The following is an 18,218-nucleotide window of genomic DNA, read 5'->3' on the forward strand; positions in this document are numbered from 1 at the left end:
TGTCGCGTTGTCGTCTATGTATCACAGGTTTCAGAGGTACCAACAGCCCCAGTGGACCACAAACTCCAACCTCTGAAACTAAGAGAAATTAAGTTTTTCTTGCTTGGATTCCCCACCCCCTCAGGTATTTATCATAACAGCAAAACACAAACAAACACAGCTTGTGGAACTAGAAGTAATTCCTTACAAAGCTAAGAAGCTCTAGCCAGCCAGACTCAGGCTAGTGGCTCAAAGAGTTCACGTTTCTGCCAGAAACTTCCAGGTCAGCTACTTGAATACACAGGTGTGATGGTTTGTATATGCTTGGCCTAGGGAGTGGCACTATCAGAAGATGTGGCTTGTTGGAGTAGGTGTGTCCCTGTGGGCGTGGGCTTTAAGGCCCTCATTCTAGCTACCTGGAAGCCAGTGTTTTACTAGCAGCCTTTAGATGAAGATGCAGAACTCTCAGGTCCTCCTGCACCATGACTGTCTGGATGTTGTCATGCTCCTACCTTGATGATAATGGACTGAACCTCTGAACCTGTAAGCCAGCCCCAATTAAATGTGGTCCTTATAAGACTTGCCTTGGTCATGGCATCTGTTCACAGCAGTAAAACCCTAAGACAGCAGGCTCCCTGTCCAAAACTCTCACTTGCTGTGTGTGCTCAGAGATGCCATCTCCCTGAGTAGATCTCTCTAGTAGTCAGAGGAGACCCAACTCCTGCCCCCTCCTGCTAGCAGAAGGATTCAAAGTAGGTATTTATGAGGAATACACACACACACACACACACACACACACACACACACACACACACAGGGGGGGGGAGGGGAGAGAAACCTTTACAATATGGGTGCACATAGACAAAAGCCAACCAATCAGTAATTGACTGACTCTTTGTGTTGCAGACAGCATCCTAGTATGGAAATCAGATCATGAGACTGAACTAAGCCCATGACCTCAGTTATCATTGCTGTATCCTTCAAACATCCACTGCACTAACCAGAGTTTCCTCCCTAATAAACAAGAGATCTTTCTCTTGGGTGCAAAAAAGAAACAATAACTTCTTGTTTGGGAGTTCTGTTTTTGTTTTCCCAATCCTAGGACTGGAATCCAGGTGTCAGCATCCTAGGCAAACACTCCATCACAGAGCTAAAATCCTGCCATTTTACTCTGTGAGATAGGCCTTCCCAAATAGCCCAGGGTGACAATGAACCTTCAATCCTCCTACCTTTGCCTCCTAGGTACCTAGCATTTTAGATTTGTGTCACCAGGCCCAAAGAATTCTGATTGTTTGCTACTATTAATTCCTGTCATCTGAATTTTTACCCATCCTGAGCACCCTAGGAATCCAGTGGGCAGAGTAGACAGGAATGTGTGGTCCTTAGGCCTCCTCAAGAAACTCCATGCATCCCTCTGCTGCAGGGCAGCATTGACTGAAGGAAGGTTGGAAAGTCAGGGAGCCAGTGTCATCAGACAATCTGGGCAAGCAGGAGGTGTTAGGGCCTGCTTCATCCCCAAAACATTCCCTCCCACGGGAAACTCTCCAAACTGGGGCCCCACCCTGGACTCAAATAGTCAGGAAGTTTTTCTGTGGTTTTGTTATATAAAACCACACTGACGCCGGGCGGTGGTGGCGCATGCCTGTAATCCCAGCACTTGGGGAGGCAGAGGCAGGTGGATTTCTGAGTTTGAGGCCAGCCTGGTCTACAGAGTGAGTTCCAGGACAGCCAGGGCTATAGAGAGAAACCCTGTCTCGAAAAATAAAAAACAAACAAACAAACAACAACAACAACAAAAAACCACACTGACAGAGTTCCTTCTTCAAGGACACACACACACACACACACACAGCTTCAGGCAAGATAGCCCAGGCCTGTGATGGCAGCTGTCAGGTGGAGGTGTGAGGATCAGCAGTTTGAGACCAGGGTAGGTAGCATGAGGCCTTTCTTCAAAAAACAAACAAAAAAAAACAACAACAAAAACCAAAAAAACAACAACAAAACAGCTAAGGACTAGAGAGATGTGAGGGTGGTTAAGACCTCCTGCTGCTCTTTTAGAGGATCTGCATTCATTTCCCAGCATCCATATGGCAGCTTACAATTGTCTGTAGCACCAGTTCCAGGATATCTGGTGCCTTGGGGCCTCCTTGGTGCCAGGCTCCCACATACTGCCCATACATACAATCCAAGCTTGCAAAATGCTCACACACATAAGATACAAGTCATCTTTCTTTTTAATGAGAAGAAAAATTTGTGTGGTATCAAATCCTTATAATCCCACTCATGAGAAAGAAGCAGGAGGATCAGGAGTTCAAAGCCAACCTCCATTACTTAGTGAATTTGAAGCCAGCCTAGACTGCAAAAATTCTGGGAAACTCACAGAGCCCAGCAAGAGAGAAAGGAAGGAGTTGGGAATTTTAAGAATGCAGAGTCCCTGAGAAATGGCTCAGTAGTTAAAGAGCACTGGCTGCTCTTCCAGAGGACCTGGGTTCAATTCTCAGCACCTCCACCAGGAGACTTAGAACAGCCTGTAACCTCAGCTTCAGGGGAATTTAACACATCTGACCTCTGGGCACTTGCATTCATGGGTATATACCACACACACACACACACACACACACACTTGCACATAATTAAGATAATAAAAATAAATCTTTTTTAAAAAAGAACATACAGTCTCCAATAACCTGGAGTCTTTCTAAATAAATCAAATTGCTATGTAATTTTTCTCACAATCTCAAGATGAAGTTGCTTACTTTCTAACAATTACGCACTCAGAGGGGCTCTGAGAAGCACCTGTGTGGGAGACCGGGCCCATTACTTGCTTGGGAACAGTTTGTTTAGTCAAAGAAATGTTTCAATCAAGCAAGTCACTGTCACTATTTACCTTTCTAGGCTTAGAGACAGATGGGGACGGCCCCCAGATGAGCTGTCTTTTCTTTCATGAAGCTGAGGGAAGGAGCAGTGCCCAACCCACTCTGCTTTGTCTGGTCAACTGTAGACAAAGACAGTGAGAAGTCCTCTGGTTACCAAAGTCTTCCATCAGAAGTCTGGCTTTGAACAAGCAGCAGTTGCCTTAGCAGTGAACAGCAAGGAGCCCGGAGCTGCCGTGTGTGTTTCAGGAGTTGCCTATTCAACTCCTCTCTTCTGCACCAGAGCCGTATCTGGCCTCATCTTCTAAGCTAGTTTTTGTTTTGTCTTAATTTTTTTGTTTTATTTTTATTTTTATTTTTTTTCCAAGACAGGGTTTCTCTGTGTATCCCTGGCTGTCCTGGAACTCACTCTGTAGACCAGGCTGGCCTCAAACTCAGAAATCTGCCTGCCTCTGCCTCCCAAGTGCTGGGATTAAAGGCATGTGCCACCACTGCCCGGCTTGGCTTATTTTTTTTAATGTATTGATTTAATGTATTTAACGATTGAACCTTGGGCCTTGTGTATACAAAAGCAAGCAGTCTACCACCAAGTTATCCCCTCAATATTGCAAGTTTGTATGTAACTTTGAATAGTAACTAGTTTGGGGGGGGATTAAATTTTATTTTGTATATGGATGTTTTTCTTGCATGTACTGCTTATGTTCCATATGTCTGCCTGGTTCCCTCAGAAGACAGGGTCAGATTATCTGGGATTGGAGTTACAGAGGATTGTGAGCCTCTATATAAATGCTGGGAATCAAAACCAGATCCCCTGGAAGAGTAGCCAGAGAGCCGGCTCTTAACCACCGAGCCGGCTCTCTAGCCCAAGTTTGTTTGTTTGTTTAAATTATGTGTACATGTGTGTGGGTATGTGCACATGTGTGCAGTGCCCTGAGAGGCCTGAGGCATCAGATTTCCCTGGAGCTGGAGTTATAGTTGTAACCCACTTGAAGTAGATGCTAGGGACTGAACTCAGGTCCTCTGCAAGAACACTATCTGTTCTGAGCACTGAGCCAGGTCTCTAGCCTCGAGGTTTATTCCTATTGTCCCAAATTCTCTGACCATCTTTAAGACAAGTGGAGATCAAAAGAAATCTTGTCACCAATTTGATGGAAATCTTTATTTTCTGATTTCTCCACACTGTAAATCACTGTACGAGTGACATTACAAATGACCAGACCCCCTCTTGGGGTAGTGAGTCACAGATGTGTCCCTTGTCATCCAGTTTTCTCTCCTTGAGAATTGGGTTATTATACCATCATTCCTTATCCAGAGCCATTATTATTGGGCATAACTGTATTTACCCTACAGAAATATGTTCTTTTACGATGGGATATAAATATTAACTAACAATGTCTGGCATACCTGGTCACCAGCACAGCTGGGAGAGGCAGGAGTCCCAGACAATCTTGAGGCCCAGCCTTCTACTTAAATGAATGCTCTGTTTTGAAAGATGCTTGTAATCTTTAACATTATTTAACAATCTCTCCAGGAAAGGTTGATCTCTTAGTTACCAGAGATGTAGACTATAGCCTTGCATGTCTTTGATTTTGTTTTATAATTTTAAACAGTCAGGAAATATTGCATTCTCTAGCAATCAATTTATTTTGATTGATAAAAAGGGGTTAATAAAAACTCCCTTAGAAATAAAAGGAAGGTGAATAGCAATATATCTTTCATGGTGCCTCCTCTCAGCTGTGCATAAAGAGAGCAAGCTCTTTACTTCTCCTCAATAAGTCTTCTCCCCTTATTTTCTATACCTAGTGAGTCATTTATAATCCTTATTATTTCCAACCCACATGCAAACACAGCATCAGTCATATTTCCACATGCTGGAGATTTTTCCTTTCTTATGTTGAGAGAGCCGAAAGGCAAAAATACCCCATAATTTATATGGAAATGCACACCCAAAATGGATTATCCGACATAACTAATGTGACTGCGTATCCTTGCAAGTGAAAAAATTTAGGACAAAATATAAAACCTTGTGCTAAAGTTCTCATCTATTCCCGAAACAAAGTATAACCCAGAAAGTGCAGGGGTATGTGGCATTTGACAAACGTCACCCAGTGATTAAAGGCAAGGCTAAGTCAAAATGGAATATAATTAATGCGTTCCACTCAAATATGAAGCTATTGGTTTTGGAAGGGACTTTTGTGACTGATTAATATTCTTATGCACTGATGACATCTGTGAAGATGGCAGGCTGAGGAAGGATGAGTTCTGTGTGTAGTCAGTGTCTACTGTGATGTGTGGAGTGGATACAGGAACACGCCTAACACACGGCATATACTCTTATACATCTCCAGCTTGCATCAGTCGTATATTTCTCAAATGTTAATTCTGCTATGTTTGGGTTCGCTTTGCAAAGTACATTTACAAAGACAGAAAATATTTTAGGAAGTAGCTAAACTCACAAAGGTCTTCAGGAAAGCAGAAAGGCCATGGGCTGTCTGTTATCCTGAGGTTTACCATAATGAAGTACTGCCAGTCCTAAGGAGTGGGTTTAGAATCTGTATGAAGTCTTACTAGAAGTGAAAGTTCTTAAAGGCTGTGCTGGCTGGTGTTTTTTTTTTTTTATCAGCTAGACACAAGCTAGAGTCATCTGGGAAAAGGGAATCTCAGCTGTGTAATCTCCTCCTTCAGATTGGTAGGCAAATGTATGGCGTTTCTTCTTTAAAGATTGATATGGGAGGACCCAGCCCACTGAGCAGTGCCACTACTGGAAAGGTGGCCTTATGTTGCATAACAAAACGGGCTGAGGAAGCCATGGAGAACAAGCAAGGAAGCAATATTCCACCATAGTCTCTGCTTCAGTTCTGCTTCCAGGCTCTTGCCTTGAGAACCTGCCCTGGCTTCCTAGGGAGTTGTATGATGAAATGAACTCTTTCCTCCCCAAATTGATTTTGGTTGTGATGTTTTATTACAACAACAGGAAGGCAAGCTAGAACAAAAGCCAAGACTGAAGGCTCACAGCTAGAGGTTTAACACTCAGGAGGCTGAGGCAGGAGGATTACCATAAACTGCAGTGTGAGACACTGTCTAGGAAAAAAAACACCTAATTTATAATGGCATAGGGAGAAAGCCATGTCCTTCCTCAGCATCAGCACAAGCTTAGGATGAAGGGTAGCTTCAGATCTAACAGTGTAGGATGGAATGACTGTCCTGTCTGAGGGGAGAGAAGAAGCCAAAGATTAGACTAGAAGTGAACACAAAGCACGAGGTCATCAGTGTGCATCCCAGCCATTTAAGAGGCAGCGCTGAGGCCAGCTCAGGCATGCCAGGTCATTTCATTTATTATTACTCCAGTGGTATCTGAGCCACATGATGTGAGAGACCCAACTCAATGTTTTTAGATCCCTAACTAGCCCAGCACAGAGTGACTTGTTTTTCTGCTTTCAGCTTGAGAAAGATAGCCCACCCTGTCCCAGAAACTAGCTCACCACATTCTTGACACATCAGATGACAGGCCCAATGTTTAACTATACAATGCCCCAAGGTTGTTTGCTCCAGATAATCTCTAACCTTCCTTAAGGCATAAACTATTGCTTGACTTCCTCATTCTGTACTTCCCCCGATCCTTGCTTGATTTGTCTCCACCCCTTGCCTTGTGACTTTTCCCCTTTAAATACCCCTGACTTGCCGGGCGGTGGTGGCGCACGCCTTTAATCCCAGCACTCTGGGAGGCAGAGGCAGGCGGATTTCTGAGTTCGAGGCCAGCCTGGTCTACAGAATGAGTTCTAGGACAGCCAGTGCTATACAGAGAAACCCTGTCTCGAAAAAAACCAAAAAAAAAAAAAAAAAAAAAAAATCCAAAAAAAAAAATACCCCTGACTTCAGTTGCTCGGTGTCCCACAGTCCTCTCCCCCTGCACGGTGTACGGCTGTGGACCCCAGAGCTCTGGAATAAAAATCCTCTTGCTATTGCATCAAGACCATTTCTCAAGAGTGATTTGGATGTCGCCTTCCAAGGCTTGGGGTGCTTGGCTGCCCTCGGTTTTTCCGTTTTTTTTTTTTTCTCCAATCCACTTGTTTCCAGAAGACCCACAGCTCAGTAAAGAGGCTTCACATCAGACCAACATCCACAGAAAAGCAGAAAGGAAAAAAGGTATAGTTTACAATCAGGCATGTTCCTCGATCCTTTTGCAGGCTTGGGCACCTCTGTGCCTCAACTGTTTTTTCCTCCCTACCTCTCCTTCTTTTTGTCTAAAGTCTTCTGAATCCCAGTAGGCTAGTCTCAGACTATGACTTTGGATTGCTGACTCCACCCCCAACCTCCACTTCCAGGAATTACATGAGTGGTCACCCTGACTGGTCTTGTTTGTTGTTTTGTTTTGCTGTTGTTTTGATCTAAACATGAGGGTAGTCCTGCAATGTCTTGCGTGAGTATAGTGAAGTCAAAGATGGCAGAGAAACAAATTGTGCAGTTGGGACAGTCCATTCCTGAGTGCTCACTGTATACCTGGCCCTGGACAACGGGAAACCATCAGTTTGTGAAATGGTGTGGGATTAAGGACACGGGACCTCAATTAGCAAACAAGAAAACTGCTGCACAGTGACCAGTGTCCGAGAGGTGAGATGGGGATGCAGAGGACCGGGACTTTAGGTCAGGTTGTCAGTTCCTCAGAGGAAGGGATCTTCAGTTAAGGCCTGGAAAATGAAAGGACCAGCTGCAGTATAGAGAAGGGAGGCATCCTGGGGAAAGATGTCACCACCAGATCTCCAGCAACTGTGAGCTCCAAAGGTGGAGCAATCTTAGACTAGTATCTGAAGAAGAGCTGAAACAAAGCAGGCAGGGCATTATGAAATGCCCACTACAAACCAGACTCCAAGCTAGCAGGTACTGCAGGTGTTATCTGTCATTTCTCAGAAGCAAGAACTAAAGCAGCAGCTCTTTGTCCAAAAGTCACTGGAATTTGAAGGGTTCCGATAGCTGGGACTACAAAGTAGGCACCACACACACACACATACACACACACACATACACACACAGCTGGGACTATAACTATGTACCACTACACACATACACACATACACACACACATACACACACACATACACATACATAAACACACAAACACACACATACACAGCTGGGACTATAACTATATACCACTACACACACACACACACACTCACACACACACAGCTGGGACTATAAGTATGCACCACTACACACACACACACACACACACACATCAGCAAGTCAGTGGTAAAAGTAGTTGTCATCCAAGTCAGATGAACTGAATCGAACCTCCAGAACCCATGGATGAAATAGAGAATTGACTGCTCAAAGCTGTCCCTCCTCTGACCTTCACACATTTGTGGAGAAACTATTCACTTGCATTCACACTCACATCACACACACAATAATAAGTAAATAAATAAAAATAAATAGGCATATAAGATTTACATTAAGAACACAGTCCTTGGTGTGCTGGCTCATTTTATGTGTACCTGACACAGCTAAAGTCATCTGAAAGGAGGAGTCTCACAAGTTGCTTCCTTAAGATCAGGCTATGGGCAAGCCTGCTGGGCATTTTCTAAATTAGTGATCCCTGGAGGAAGGGCCCAGCCCATTGTGGGTGGTGCCATCCCTGGGCTGGTAGTCCTGGATTCTATACGAAAGCAGGATGAGCAAGCCTTGATGAGGAAGCTAGTCAGCAGCATTCCTCCATGGCCTCTGCGTCACTCCTGCCTCCATGTTCCAGCCGTTTAATTGCTGTCTTGACTTCCTTCTGTGATGAACAGCAATATGGAAGTGTAACTTTAATTTTTCAAAACCTATTTTTATTTTTTCATTTTTTAAAAGATTTTATTTATTTTTATTTATATGAGTACACTGTAGCTGTCTTCAGACACACACCAGAAGACTGCATTGGACCCCACTACAGATGGTTGTGAGTCATCATGTGGTTGCTAGGAATTGAACTCAGGACCTCTGGAAGAGCAGTCAGTGCTCTTAACCGCTGAGCCATCTTTCCAGCCCTCAAAACCTATTTTTAATGATGGTTCTTAAACAGTTTAACCTCCTTTTTAGCCCACCAGAAATAATGAAAAAGCAAGGATACAGGGCGGGGAGAAGGGGGAGAAGGGGGAAGAGGACCTGTTTAAAAAGGTTCTTTGAAGCAAGTCCCATCTGTTGTCTGGAAATCAGCAGTTCACAGGTTAGCAGCGGCAGCTCGACCCACTCTCAAACACCTTATGGATACACCAGCAATCCAGTTTGGTAGAGTCAGTATACAGCAAACAGGAATCAGTGACAGAGGCACTACCTAGCAGAGACAGTCAGGCCTCAGCTTCTGCACAAGTTGAAAGGATAGAAAATAATACAGCCTACCTCTAATGACCCCAAGAAGTCAGAAATTTAAAATGCTATCTCACTTTGTTAGAAACTAGGTAAAAGGTCACATTCCAGAGCCCGCCCTTTGTTTAGAGCTAGCAGAAAGGCCTTGAATAGGTGATCCTGGCCACATAAGGTAACTGGAAATGGGCTAAGTTTATCTTGCTTCTGTAAAATTACGCCATTACCCCTATGCAGGAGTTCACGCAGCTATAGACATTCAAAAAAATAGGAAACTAATTGGTCCACTGAGCGCATGCTCCAATAATTTAAACTGATTGGCCTAAAAACTATGGAGTGGTACAAATCGATTGGCTCACATTTCACGGGCTCTCCGTGCTAAGAAATGATTGGTTTGTGATTCGAGGGCTCTCCATGCTAAGAAATGATTGGTTTGTGATTTGCGGGCTTTGTCGTAAACTTATAAAAGCTGTCGCAATTCAGCACTTGTGGTCCACAGTCCTCTAACCCTGCGAGGTATACTGGCTGTGGAACCCAGAATTCTGGAATAAAGAAATCCTCATGTTATTGCACTGAGACCAGAATTCTGGAATAAAGAAATCCTCATGTTATTGCATTGAGACCATTTCTCGTGGGTGATTTGGGTGTCACCTTCCGGGGCGTGGGGTGCTGGAGAACCCTCGGTTTTGGGGGGTCTTACAAAGTCAGCAGGAGGGACCTGGAAGGACACCAGAAGTTCTTGGCTGTGCCTCTCTCAGAGAAGTGAAGATCAACAAAGATGAGAGACCTACCAGCGTTGCTCAGCTAGCGCTGTAAGCCAATCTCAGTCCCTAGTACTGTGCCGAGTTGTATTTATACCCTTCAAACATCGTGGGTCATGCTTCCTCTCATGCATATGCCTCAGGAGACATCACTCTGCCCATCAGCTTGAATCTGCGGAAGCAGCAAGAAACTGCAGCACACCACCAGAAGTTTTTTGGTACATTTCTCTCTATGGAGTCTGGACGAATGCAGCTCAACTATGCAATGTAAAGCAGGACAATACATGTGTGTTGTTGGCAAAGAATCCTTCATCACGTGTCCTTTCACATGCTTGCTTTGGCAGAACATCCTCTCTCCTGTGTCTACTTCAGCTAAATGTCCCTTCACGAGTCTGCCTTAGCCTTTCACACCTGTGTCCACTTCAGCTAAACATTCCTTCATGTGTTTGCCCCAGCAAAACACCATCCAGCTGACTTTCCAAAGCACCTTTAAGTTTCCACTTCAGGGTACTTGTCAGATGATAAATGAAGAAATGAGACTTTTGTGCTTTGTTGGTGGGAACATTATAGACACAACTGACTTGTGTCTCCAATAGACAGACAGAAAGAAAGGCAGAAGAGTTACCCACTAGACAGTAATTCTTTTTTTTTTTTAGAAACATGCGTCAGTGTTTCACTAACAGCACTTTCCATAATACAGAAACATGGAGGCAAGCTATGTACTGGAGACAGATGAATGAATCCACACCGTGCTATCGACCCATAGTGTACAGAGCCATATTGGGGCAGTCATGCACCTGGTTTGAGTTTGACTTTGGTCAAGGACAATCCCTGGCTTTGGGCAGGAATCTGCCATTAGGACATAATAGAGAAGTAGGTTAAAGCAGGAATTTTTATCCTTGGGTGGAGTGCTAAGATTGTACTTGACTATGGTCAAGGTTAACTTCTCCCAGATAGCCAGGATCCTGCTCCACCTAGGTGAAGTAAAGGTTGAGTTCTTTGTTCCTCTAGGTCTAGGAATTCCTGAATTAAGCAGGTGACCCACCCAGCTGCCGGAGCAGTCAAGACGAGGACCTCCAAGAGAAACTAGACAACTTCCACCGGAACTCAACCCGGAGTCTGGGGGGAAGGGTTTGCCCAAACCATTAAAAGGTCTGGCGCCATTAAAGTTTCCGGCCTCGATCAGTGAACATTGTCCTGGCCATTCTTCTTTTCGCCCCTTCCCTATTCATCCCTCAGCTTCTGTTCCAGAAACCCACTTCATAATAGCTGCAGGCAGCTATGGAACCCAACACCATAGGATGAATGTGGTTCTGCCTCTGGAAGGAGGAAATGTCGACAGGTGCTACTGTGCTGATGAACTTGAAGGCATTTGTACTCAGCAGAGCCACTACAGAGATCCACTCAGATCGGGTATAAAGGCTGGTCAGCTTTACAGACAGCTTTGCACAGTGGTACACAACTAATTTCTATACTCAATGAGGTAGAGGCAAGAGAATCACTGAGTCTGAAGCTAGCCAGGACTACATAGTTATATAGTCAGACTTCTTTCCTCTCCTCCCCTCTCCCTTCTCTCCTCCCCTCCCCTCCTCTCCCTTCCCCTCCCCTCTCCTCTCCTCCCCTCCTCTCTCCTCCCCCTCTTCTCTCTTCTCCTCTCCTTCCCTCCCATCCCCCCTTCTCTCCTCCCCTCCCCTCTCCTCTCCTCCCTGGACTACATAGTCAGGCTGCTTTCTTCCTTCCTTCCTTCCTTTCTTTCTTTCTTTCTTTCTTTCTTTCTTTCTTTCTTTCTTTCTTTCTTTCTTTCTTTCTTTCTTTCTTCCTTCCTTCCTTCCTTCCTTCCTTCCTTCCTTCCTTCCTTCCTTCCTTCCTTCCTTCCTTCCTTTCTTTTTTGGTTTTTAGAGACAGTATTTCTCTGTGTAGCTCTGGCTGTCCTGGAACTCACTCTGTAGACCAGGCTGGCCTCAAACTCAGAAATCTGCCTGCCTCTGCCTCCTACGTCCTTGGATTACAGGCGTGTGCCACCACTGCCCAGCTCTTTTCTTTTTTCTTTCATTTTTTCTTTCTTTCTCTCTCTTCCTTCCTTCCTTTCCTTCTTCCTTCCTTCTTCAACCCACTCTCAAACACCTTATGGATATACTAGTAATCCAGTTTGGTAGAGTCAGTACAGCAAACAGGACTCAGTGACAGAGGCACTACCTAACAGACAGTCAGACCTCAGCTTCTGCACAAGTCAGCAGGAGGAACCCGGAAGGACACCAGAAGTTCTTGGCTGTGCCTCTCTCAGAAAAGTGAACATCAACAAAGATGAGAGACCAACCTCTCTTCCTTCCTTCCTTTCCTCCTTCCTCTTTCTCTTCTTCTGGCTCTCTATGTAGTCCTATCTGTCTAGGAATTCACTCTATAGATCAGACTGTCCTTGAACTCAGAGATCCATCTGCTTCTGTCCCCAGGTTCTGAGATTAAAGGTGTGCTTCACCACTGACTGGCATTATCTTTTTTTTTAAGGCCCCAAACCAAAAAAAAAAAAAAAAAAAAAAAGGTGTACACCAATAAACCTGTTTTGTTTTAAAGACAGTTTCCAGTAACCCAGACTAACCTCCACCTCACTATGAAGATGACCTATTAACTCCTAATCCTCCTTCCTCCATCTACCTTCCTGTTTTTAAAATCCCTTCTGTTTCATTCCTCTAGACAACGCTGATTAACATATTAGGCAGGCACTCCAACACCAAGACACACTACCCAGTCTTTTTTTTTTTTTTTTTTTTTTTTTTTTGGTTTTTCGAGACAGGGTTTCTCTGTATAGCCCTGGCTGTCCTGGAACTCACTCTGTAGACCAGGCTGGCCTTGAACTCAGAAATCCACCTGCCTCTGCCTCCCAAGTGCTGGGATTAAAGGCGTGCGCCACCACTGCCCGGCTTACCCAGTCTTTTTTAAAAAAATTCAATAAATTCATAATTCCAAAGATACACTAGGTAGGAAGGGTGTGTGACACGGGATTGTGACAACCCATCTAGTGAGCACTTGGCCTTAAAATACAGTACTTTACTTTTTATTTTTTAAATGTTTTGAAGTAGAGATGCAGCCCTGGAACTCTGTATATAGACCATACTGGCCTCAAACTCAAGAGATCTTCCTGCCTTTGCCTCTCAAATTCTGAGATTAAAGGCATATGCTACCTTGCTCAGCTACAGTTCTTTAGTCTTCTATCGGTAGACAATGTTATCTCTTACAGGAACTAAGGTAGAAGAGCCACTTGGAGATCCTGCAGCAGCAACTTAAGGACAGCTTCAAGCACTTCACCACAGTGGTTTCCAGTGAGTGGTAAGCTCAGAGCCTTTCAAGAGAGAATGTAGAGTGTAGCCAGCTGTCACGTGGTTCAGAAGAATTTGTTAAAATTCACTTTCCACAGGCATTGCCACAAGCTGTCCCCGTGATGTGAAGGCTGCCACCGTCCCAGGAAGCTAACACTGCACTAGAACTGAAAAGGGGGATTTTATGGTCTCTGCTCCAAGCAACCTTCTGGTTTAAACCAGTCCAACCTCCCACTGGTTTAAACCAGTTCACATGCCCACCGTTAGACATCACTGCCAAAGAACTGGCTCTATTTTAATTCATCAATAAAACACGGGGTGGGGGTGGGGGGTCTGGGAGCTTTGGTACAGAACAGTTCAGAACTTTACGGTGTGCCCAGGAGGGAGGGAGAGTCTGCACAAGCTGCCGCAGGAACCTCTCGCCTAACTTCGGAGAAGTCAAGGGTGTATGTAGCTTTCCTCAAAGCCAGGCCGAGAGCTACTCCCACCCCCCGACGCCTGTGGCTGTTCCTGCCCCAGGTGGTGTTCCTGTACTTGAACACGACCTGCCAGCAAAACCACGGCGGGGCTTTGCTCTTTAGGTTAGGTTGAATTCGAGTTCTCTCGTTCCATAGAGCAAAAATTAATAGCTGTCACACTGCAACTCCCAAAGACAACGCCCAGCTCAGCCTTAGGCGTGCCGATTGGTCCGCGGATCCATCTATCAGGACTCAGTAACCAATCACAAGGTAGGAGGGCGTACCTCCCGCGGACCAAGGGTTGCAGAAGCTTGGTAAATCCGAAACAAACGACCTTTGGGACTGACTTTGTGAACCGAGAAGCGACAAGACAGTCACGGTTTGTGAGGCTTCGACCTGCGGCTGGTGGAAGAACTCTCCGCACCCCAGGCCGTAGGAGACTCGGGTTTCGGCTACTCCTGCCTGTAGCCCCTCTGTGAGGCGCTGGGTATTTCAGGCTACGCCCCACGCCTCCTCATTGGCTTCTCCAGACACGTGGTCGGGTGGTCCCGCCTCCGAGTGGCCTGAGAGGCGGAACGCGAAGCCGCATGGACAGCCTGGCGCCGGGCCGATGGAGACGGCGGAGGACGGAGGAGCTGCCAGCGGCAGGGGACGCGGTAAGCTCCGGGCAGGGCGTGGGCAGAGGGAGGCGGCTCCCTAGCTCGCTCGCGGGCACATGAGGCGTGGCCCTTCCGGACGGCCGGACGGCTGAGCAGCGGAAGCCTGCTGCCGAGGCGGGGCTAAGGGCGGGGCCAGGCAGAGGACAGTCCCGCCCCTCCCGCTGCGCTTGCGCAATGATGAGGAGCCGTGTGCTCCTTTAAGCTGTAGTACCCTGAGTGTTACGGAATTTCTGGATAACAACTTGTGCCGCAAGTCCGCTCTGGCCACCTATCCTCATAAACAAATTGAAAGAGCGAAGTTAAAAGTGGAAAGCAGAAAAATATTTAATACAGTTAGTCGGAAGAGGGACAAAGAATCACTCCGAGTCTGACTTAAGGAGTCCTGAAGTGAGAATAAAATTGAAATAGAGATCCAAGAGTATCTAAGCAGGCCGTGTCAAAAGTGTGGTCTGTTCAACCTTGGTCCAGCATTGTCTAGGCTTCGGTGTCATCTTGCAAAGTGGTCTGACAGGTTAGAACTGGGTGAAATCTCTGTCCCTGTGAAGTTTCCCCTTCTGCTGGGAGGGTTTCTTTCTTCTGGTGTGAGATTCCTGGAGAAATTACCATTTCTTTGGTATCCATTGTTTGAATAGTCTGATAGTCGATTAAGGGACTGGTTTCTGAAGACTATCTCCATTTCTGCCAAACCTGTAAATGGAAGAGCAGTATAAAAGCTCAGGTGCTCTGTCTATCTCTGGCACCTAACTTGCTGCCCTAAACCTTGGGAGAAGGCAAGGGCATTCCTTGAAGGGGTGGTGGAAGTCTCTGGGTAGAACAAGCCAACTGTGCCAGGTGCTGCCCAGAAGCTGAGCCTGCAAGGTATCTGACATTGCAACAACCTCTAGAGTTCTCATTAGGTACCTGCACAGTTGAGTTACAAAATATTACTGGCAAAACAAAACAAAACAAAACAAAACAAAAAACCCTCAATTTTTGCAGGATATTTGATCACACTCTATACTCCCAGGTTGTGTTATTTACTGGGAAAACAGCCCTAGCACACACCTTTAATCCAAGAGCTTTCAACTTGAATATTGTAAACAGGATTAAATAAAGTCAGCCATAGTCAAGAGGCAGAGCCAGCAACCTGATGACAGGAAGTGAACATAGAAGTTATTAAAACATCATAGAGAGTGAGAGGGAGTCAGGGAGATGGACAGAGAGATACACAGCAAGTCGAAGAGAAGGACACGCAGTATAAGGGGGTCTTTGATGAAGGTGTGGGAGAAGGGGTATGGCTTCTGGGACAGATGGCTTCTGGACAGACTAAGGAGGAAGGTCAGCTGAATGTTTTCTCTGCCTCTCTGAACAAGGAGACTTTTTGTGCCAGCATCTGGTTCCTGAGTCTTCATTGGTAAAATCTAAGGATTGATTTCCTTACTTAAACTTTAACCATGTTGTAAATAAGTTTATGGTTTTGTGTTGAGACTTGTTCATGGAACAGATTTGGAGTAGGCAGTCTCTTTTTCTCCTTGCACATTGACCAATTCCTATTTGGTTTCATCTTCATTTGCTACCTTAGTAGTTTTTTTGAGACAGAGTCTTTTATAGTTGAGGCTGGCCTCAAATTCTGTTACATAGTCCAGAATGACCTTTCCTGAACCTGCTCCCCCCTCCCAGAGCTGGGACTACAGGTATGCAGCATTTACGGTTCCTTGCTGCTTCAAGGCTGTACTGTTTTGTGTTGTTTGTTTGTTTGTTTGTTTGTTTTGAGATAGGATCTATGTATCCCATAGTGGTGTGGAACTTCCTTTGTAGCCCAGGCTGTTTTTGAACTCTCAATGTTCCTATCTTAGTCTCCCTAGGGCTGGTATGACAGACATAGCCACCATTCTACCAGCAGACAGCTTTGAGGTTTTTGTTTTGTTTCATTTTGTTTTTACAATAAGAAAATGGCTATGGTAGACTCAGTGGTAAAGCTGCTACTTAGTATGCACAAGGCCCTGGGTTCAATCGCCAGCAGCACCCAAAAGAGGAAAAGGTGGGGCTGGGGAGATAGCTAGCCAGTGAAATTCTTGTGGGGCTAGTAGATCAGTCAGCTTAGTTTACTTGGTTAGCTATACATTGGCCAGGGAGAGACTTTGTCTCAAAAAATGAGATGGATGGTGCCTGAGAAATGACACCCAAGGTCGTCCCCTGGCTGCTTTTTAGCCTTTGATTTAATAATCCAGAGTGACTTTAGTCAAGTAGCTTCTTGTTCAAAGGTTTTCTGTCCTCTCCCTCACTCACCCTTAGTGCCCACATGCAAAAATGTATTTGTTTGGTTCCTGTAGAGCTGAGAATAGTTTCCAGCTTCTGCCCACAGCCCATAGCTCTGTGCACCGTGTACCTCTGCACTTTGTGTACAGCTGTGCTGGTTAGTATTAAGTCAACTTGACACAAGCTAAAGTCATTTGAAAGGAGGGAGAGAATCTCAGTAGAGAAAATGCCTCCATAAGACCAGGCCGCCTGTAGGGCATTTTCTTAGTGGTTGATGGAGAAGAGCGTCATTCCTGTGCTGGTGGTGCTGGACTTTATAAGAATGAAGACTGAGCAAGCCATTGGGAGCAAGCCAGTAAGCAGCACCCCTTCCCTCCATGGCTTCTGCTTTGGCTTCTGCCTCTAGGTTCCTGCCCTGTTTGAGTCCCTGTCCTGACTTCCCTTGATGATGAACTGTGATGTAGAAATGTAAGCTGAATAAATCCTTTCCTCCTCAACTTGCTTTGGTCATGGTATTTTATCATAGCAATGGTAACCCTAACTAAGACAGTCTCCACCAGCAGAGCTGAGAAAACACTTTGGCCAGAATCAGCATTTGGCAAGTGGTTCTTAGGCAGAGCCAGTTAGATAAAACTTCTCTTAGTGCTCAGTAGCCTAGCCTTGATAACAGAAGTTTCTAGCACTGAGAATAGCTACCATGGTAACAAGTGTGACAAATGGATATCCACAGTGTGCCTCTTTTTCCTAGGGTACCTGCTGTAGATTCCACGCCCTGCATGGGCATTAGTGATGTGACAGCCTTAGTTAGGTGCACCCTAGGTTAGGTTAGGTTTCATCTACAGAAACCCTGTACCTACAATTTGCACAGCATCATAGTTACTTTCCTGTTGTTGTGAAGAGACACCATGAACAAAGCAACTTAGAAAGCATTTGATTGGGGGCTTGCTTACAGGTTTAAAGGGTAAGCCCACGACTGCTATAGGGAGCATGATAGCAGGCAGGCATGGCACTAGAGCAGTAGAGGAGAGCATACATGATGAGATGACAACCACCAAGCAGAGAGACATACTGGAAAACAGTATGGGCTTTTGAAACTTCAAAGCCTTCCTCCAGTGGTACACCTCCAAAGGCCACACCTCCTAATCCTTCCCAAACAGTTTCACCAACTCAATCAAAATGTGAGTTTATGGGGGCCATTCTCATTTAAACCACCACACTCAGTCACAGGGATTAAACTGGTCTGGCTGTTCACCTGTTGAGGCAGGAAAGACAAGTTTAGGAGAGAGACTGGCTCCATGGAAAGGAAGGAGGTCTTTACTTGGACCAGACATGGCATGGCCTTGATGGGGAGGAAATGGAGCAGTAGGGGGACAAGGCACTAGGGGTATCTCTTCCTTCTCTGGACTGAAGTTTACTAAGGAGTAGTGTTGCAGAGGCCGTGTCAAGTTCTATGTGTGCGACTCTGAAAGATTTAACAATTCCTGTCAGGAGAGGAAGAGTTTCAGGAATGACAGCAGCTTTGCAGAGTTCTTTTAAAAACAGCTCCCTTGAAGAGCTGCTCTGCGACAGGCAGCACTACGTGGGTTTATGAGTC

At 45.4% G+C, this 18,218-nt stretch overlaps 1 protein-coding gene across 1 annotated transcript in view; it reads left to right on the forward strand.

Moving 5' to 3' along the window:
- The first annotated feature begins 14,033 nt into the window (after positions 1-14,033).
- C1H10orf143 (chromosome 1 C10orf143 homolog) overlaps positions 14,034-18,218 on the forward strand; it is a 35,501-nt gene continuing 31,316 nt past the window's right edge. The window contains exon 1 of the mRNA XM_052196414.1: positions 14,034-14,383. Coding sequence (XP_052052374.1) covers positions 14,315-14,383 — 69 coding nt within the window. The 5' untranslated portion in view covers positions 14,034-14,314. The remainder of the gene's footprint in view (positions 14,384-18,218) is intronic.

The sequence above is a fragment of the Apodemus sylvaticus genome, chromosome 1, assembly GCF_947179515.1.
Source record: "Apodemus sylvaticus chromosome 1, mApoSyl1.1, whole genome shotgun sequence".
NCBI classification, from domain to species: domain Eukaryota; kingdom Metazoa; phylum Chordata; class Mammalia; order Rodentia; family Muridae; genus Apodemus; species Apodemus sylvaticus.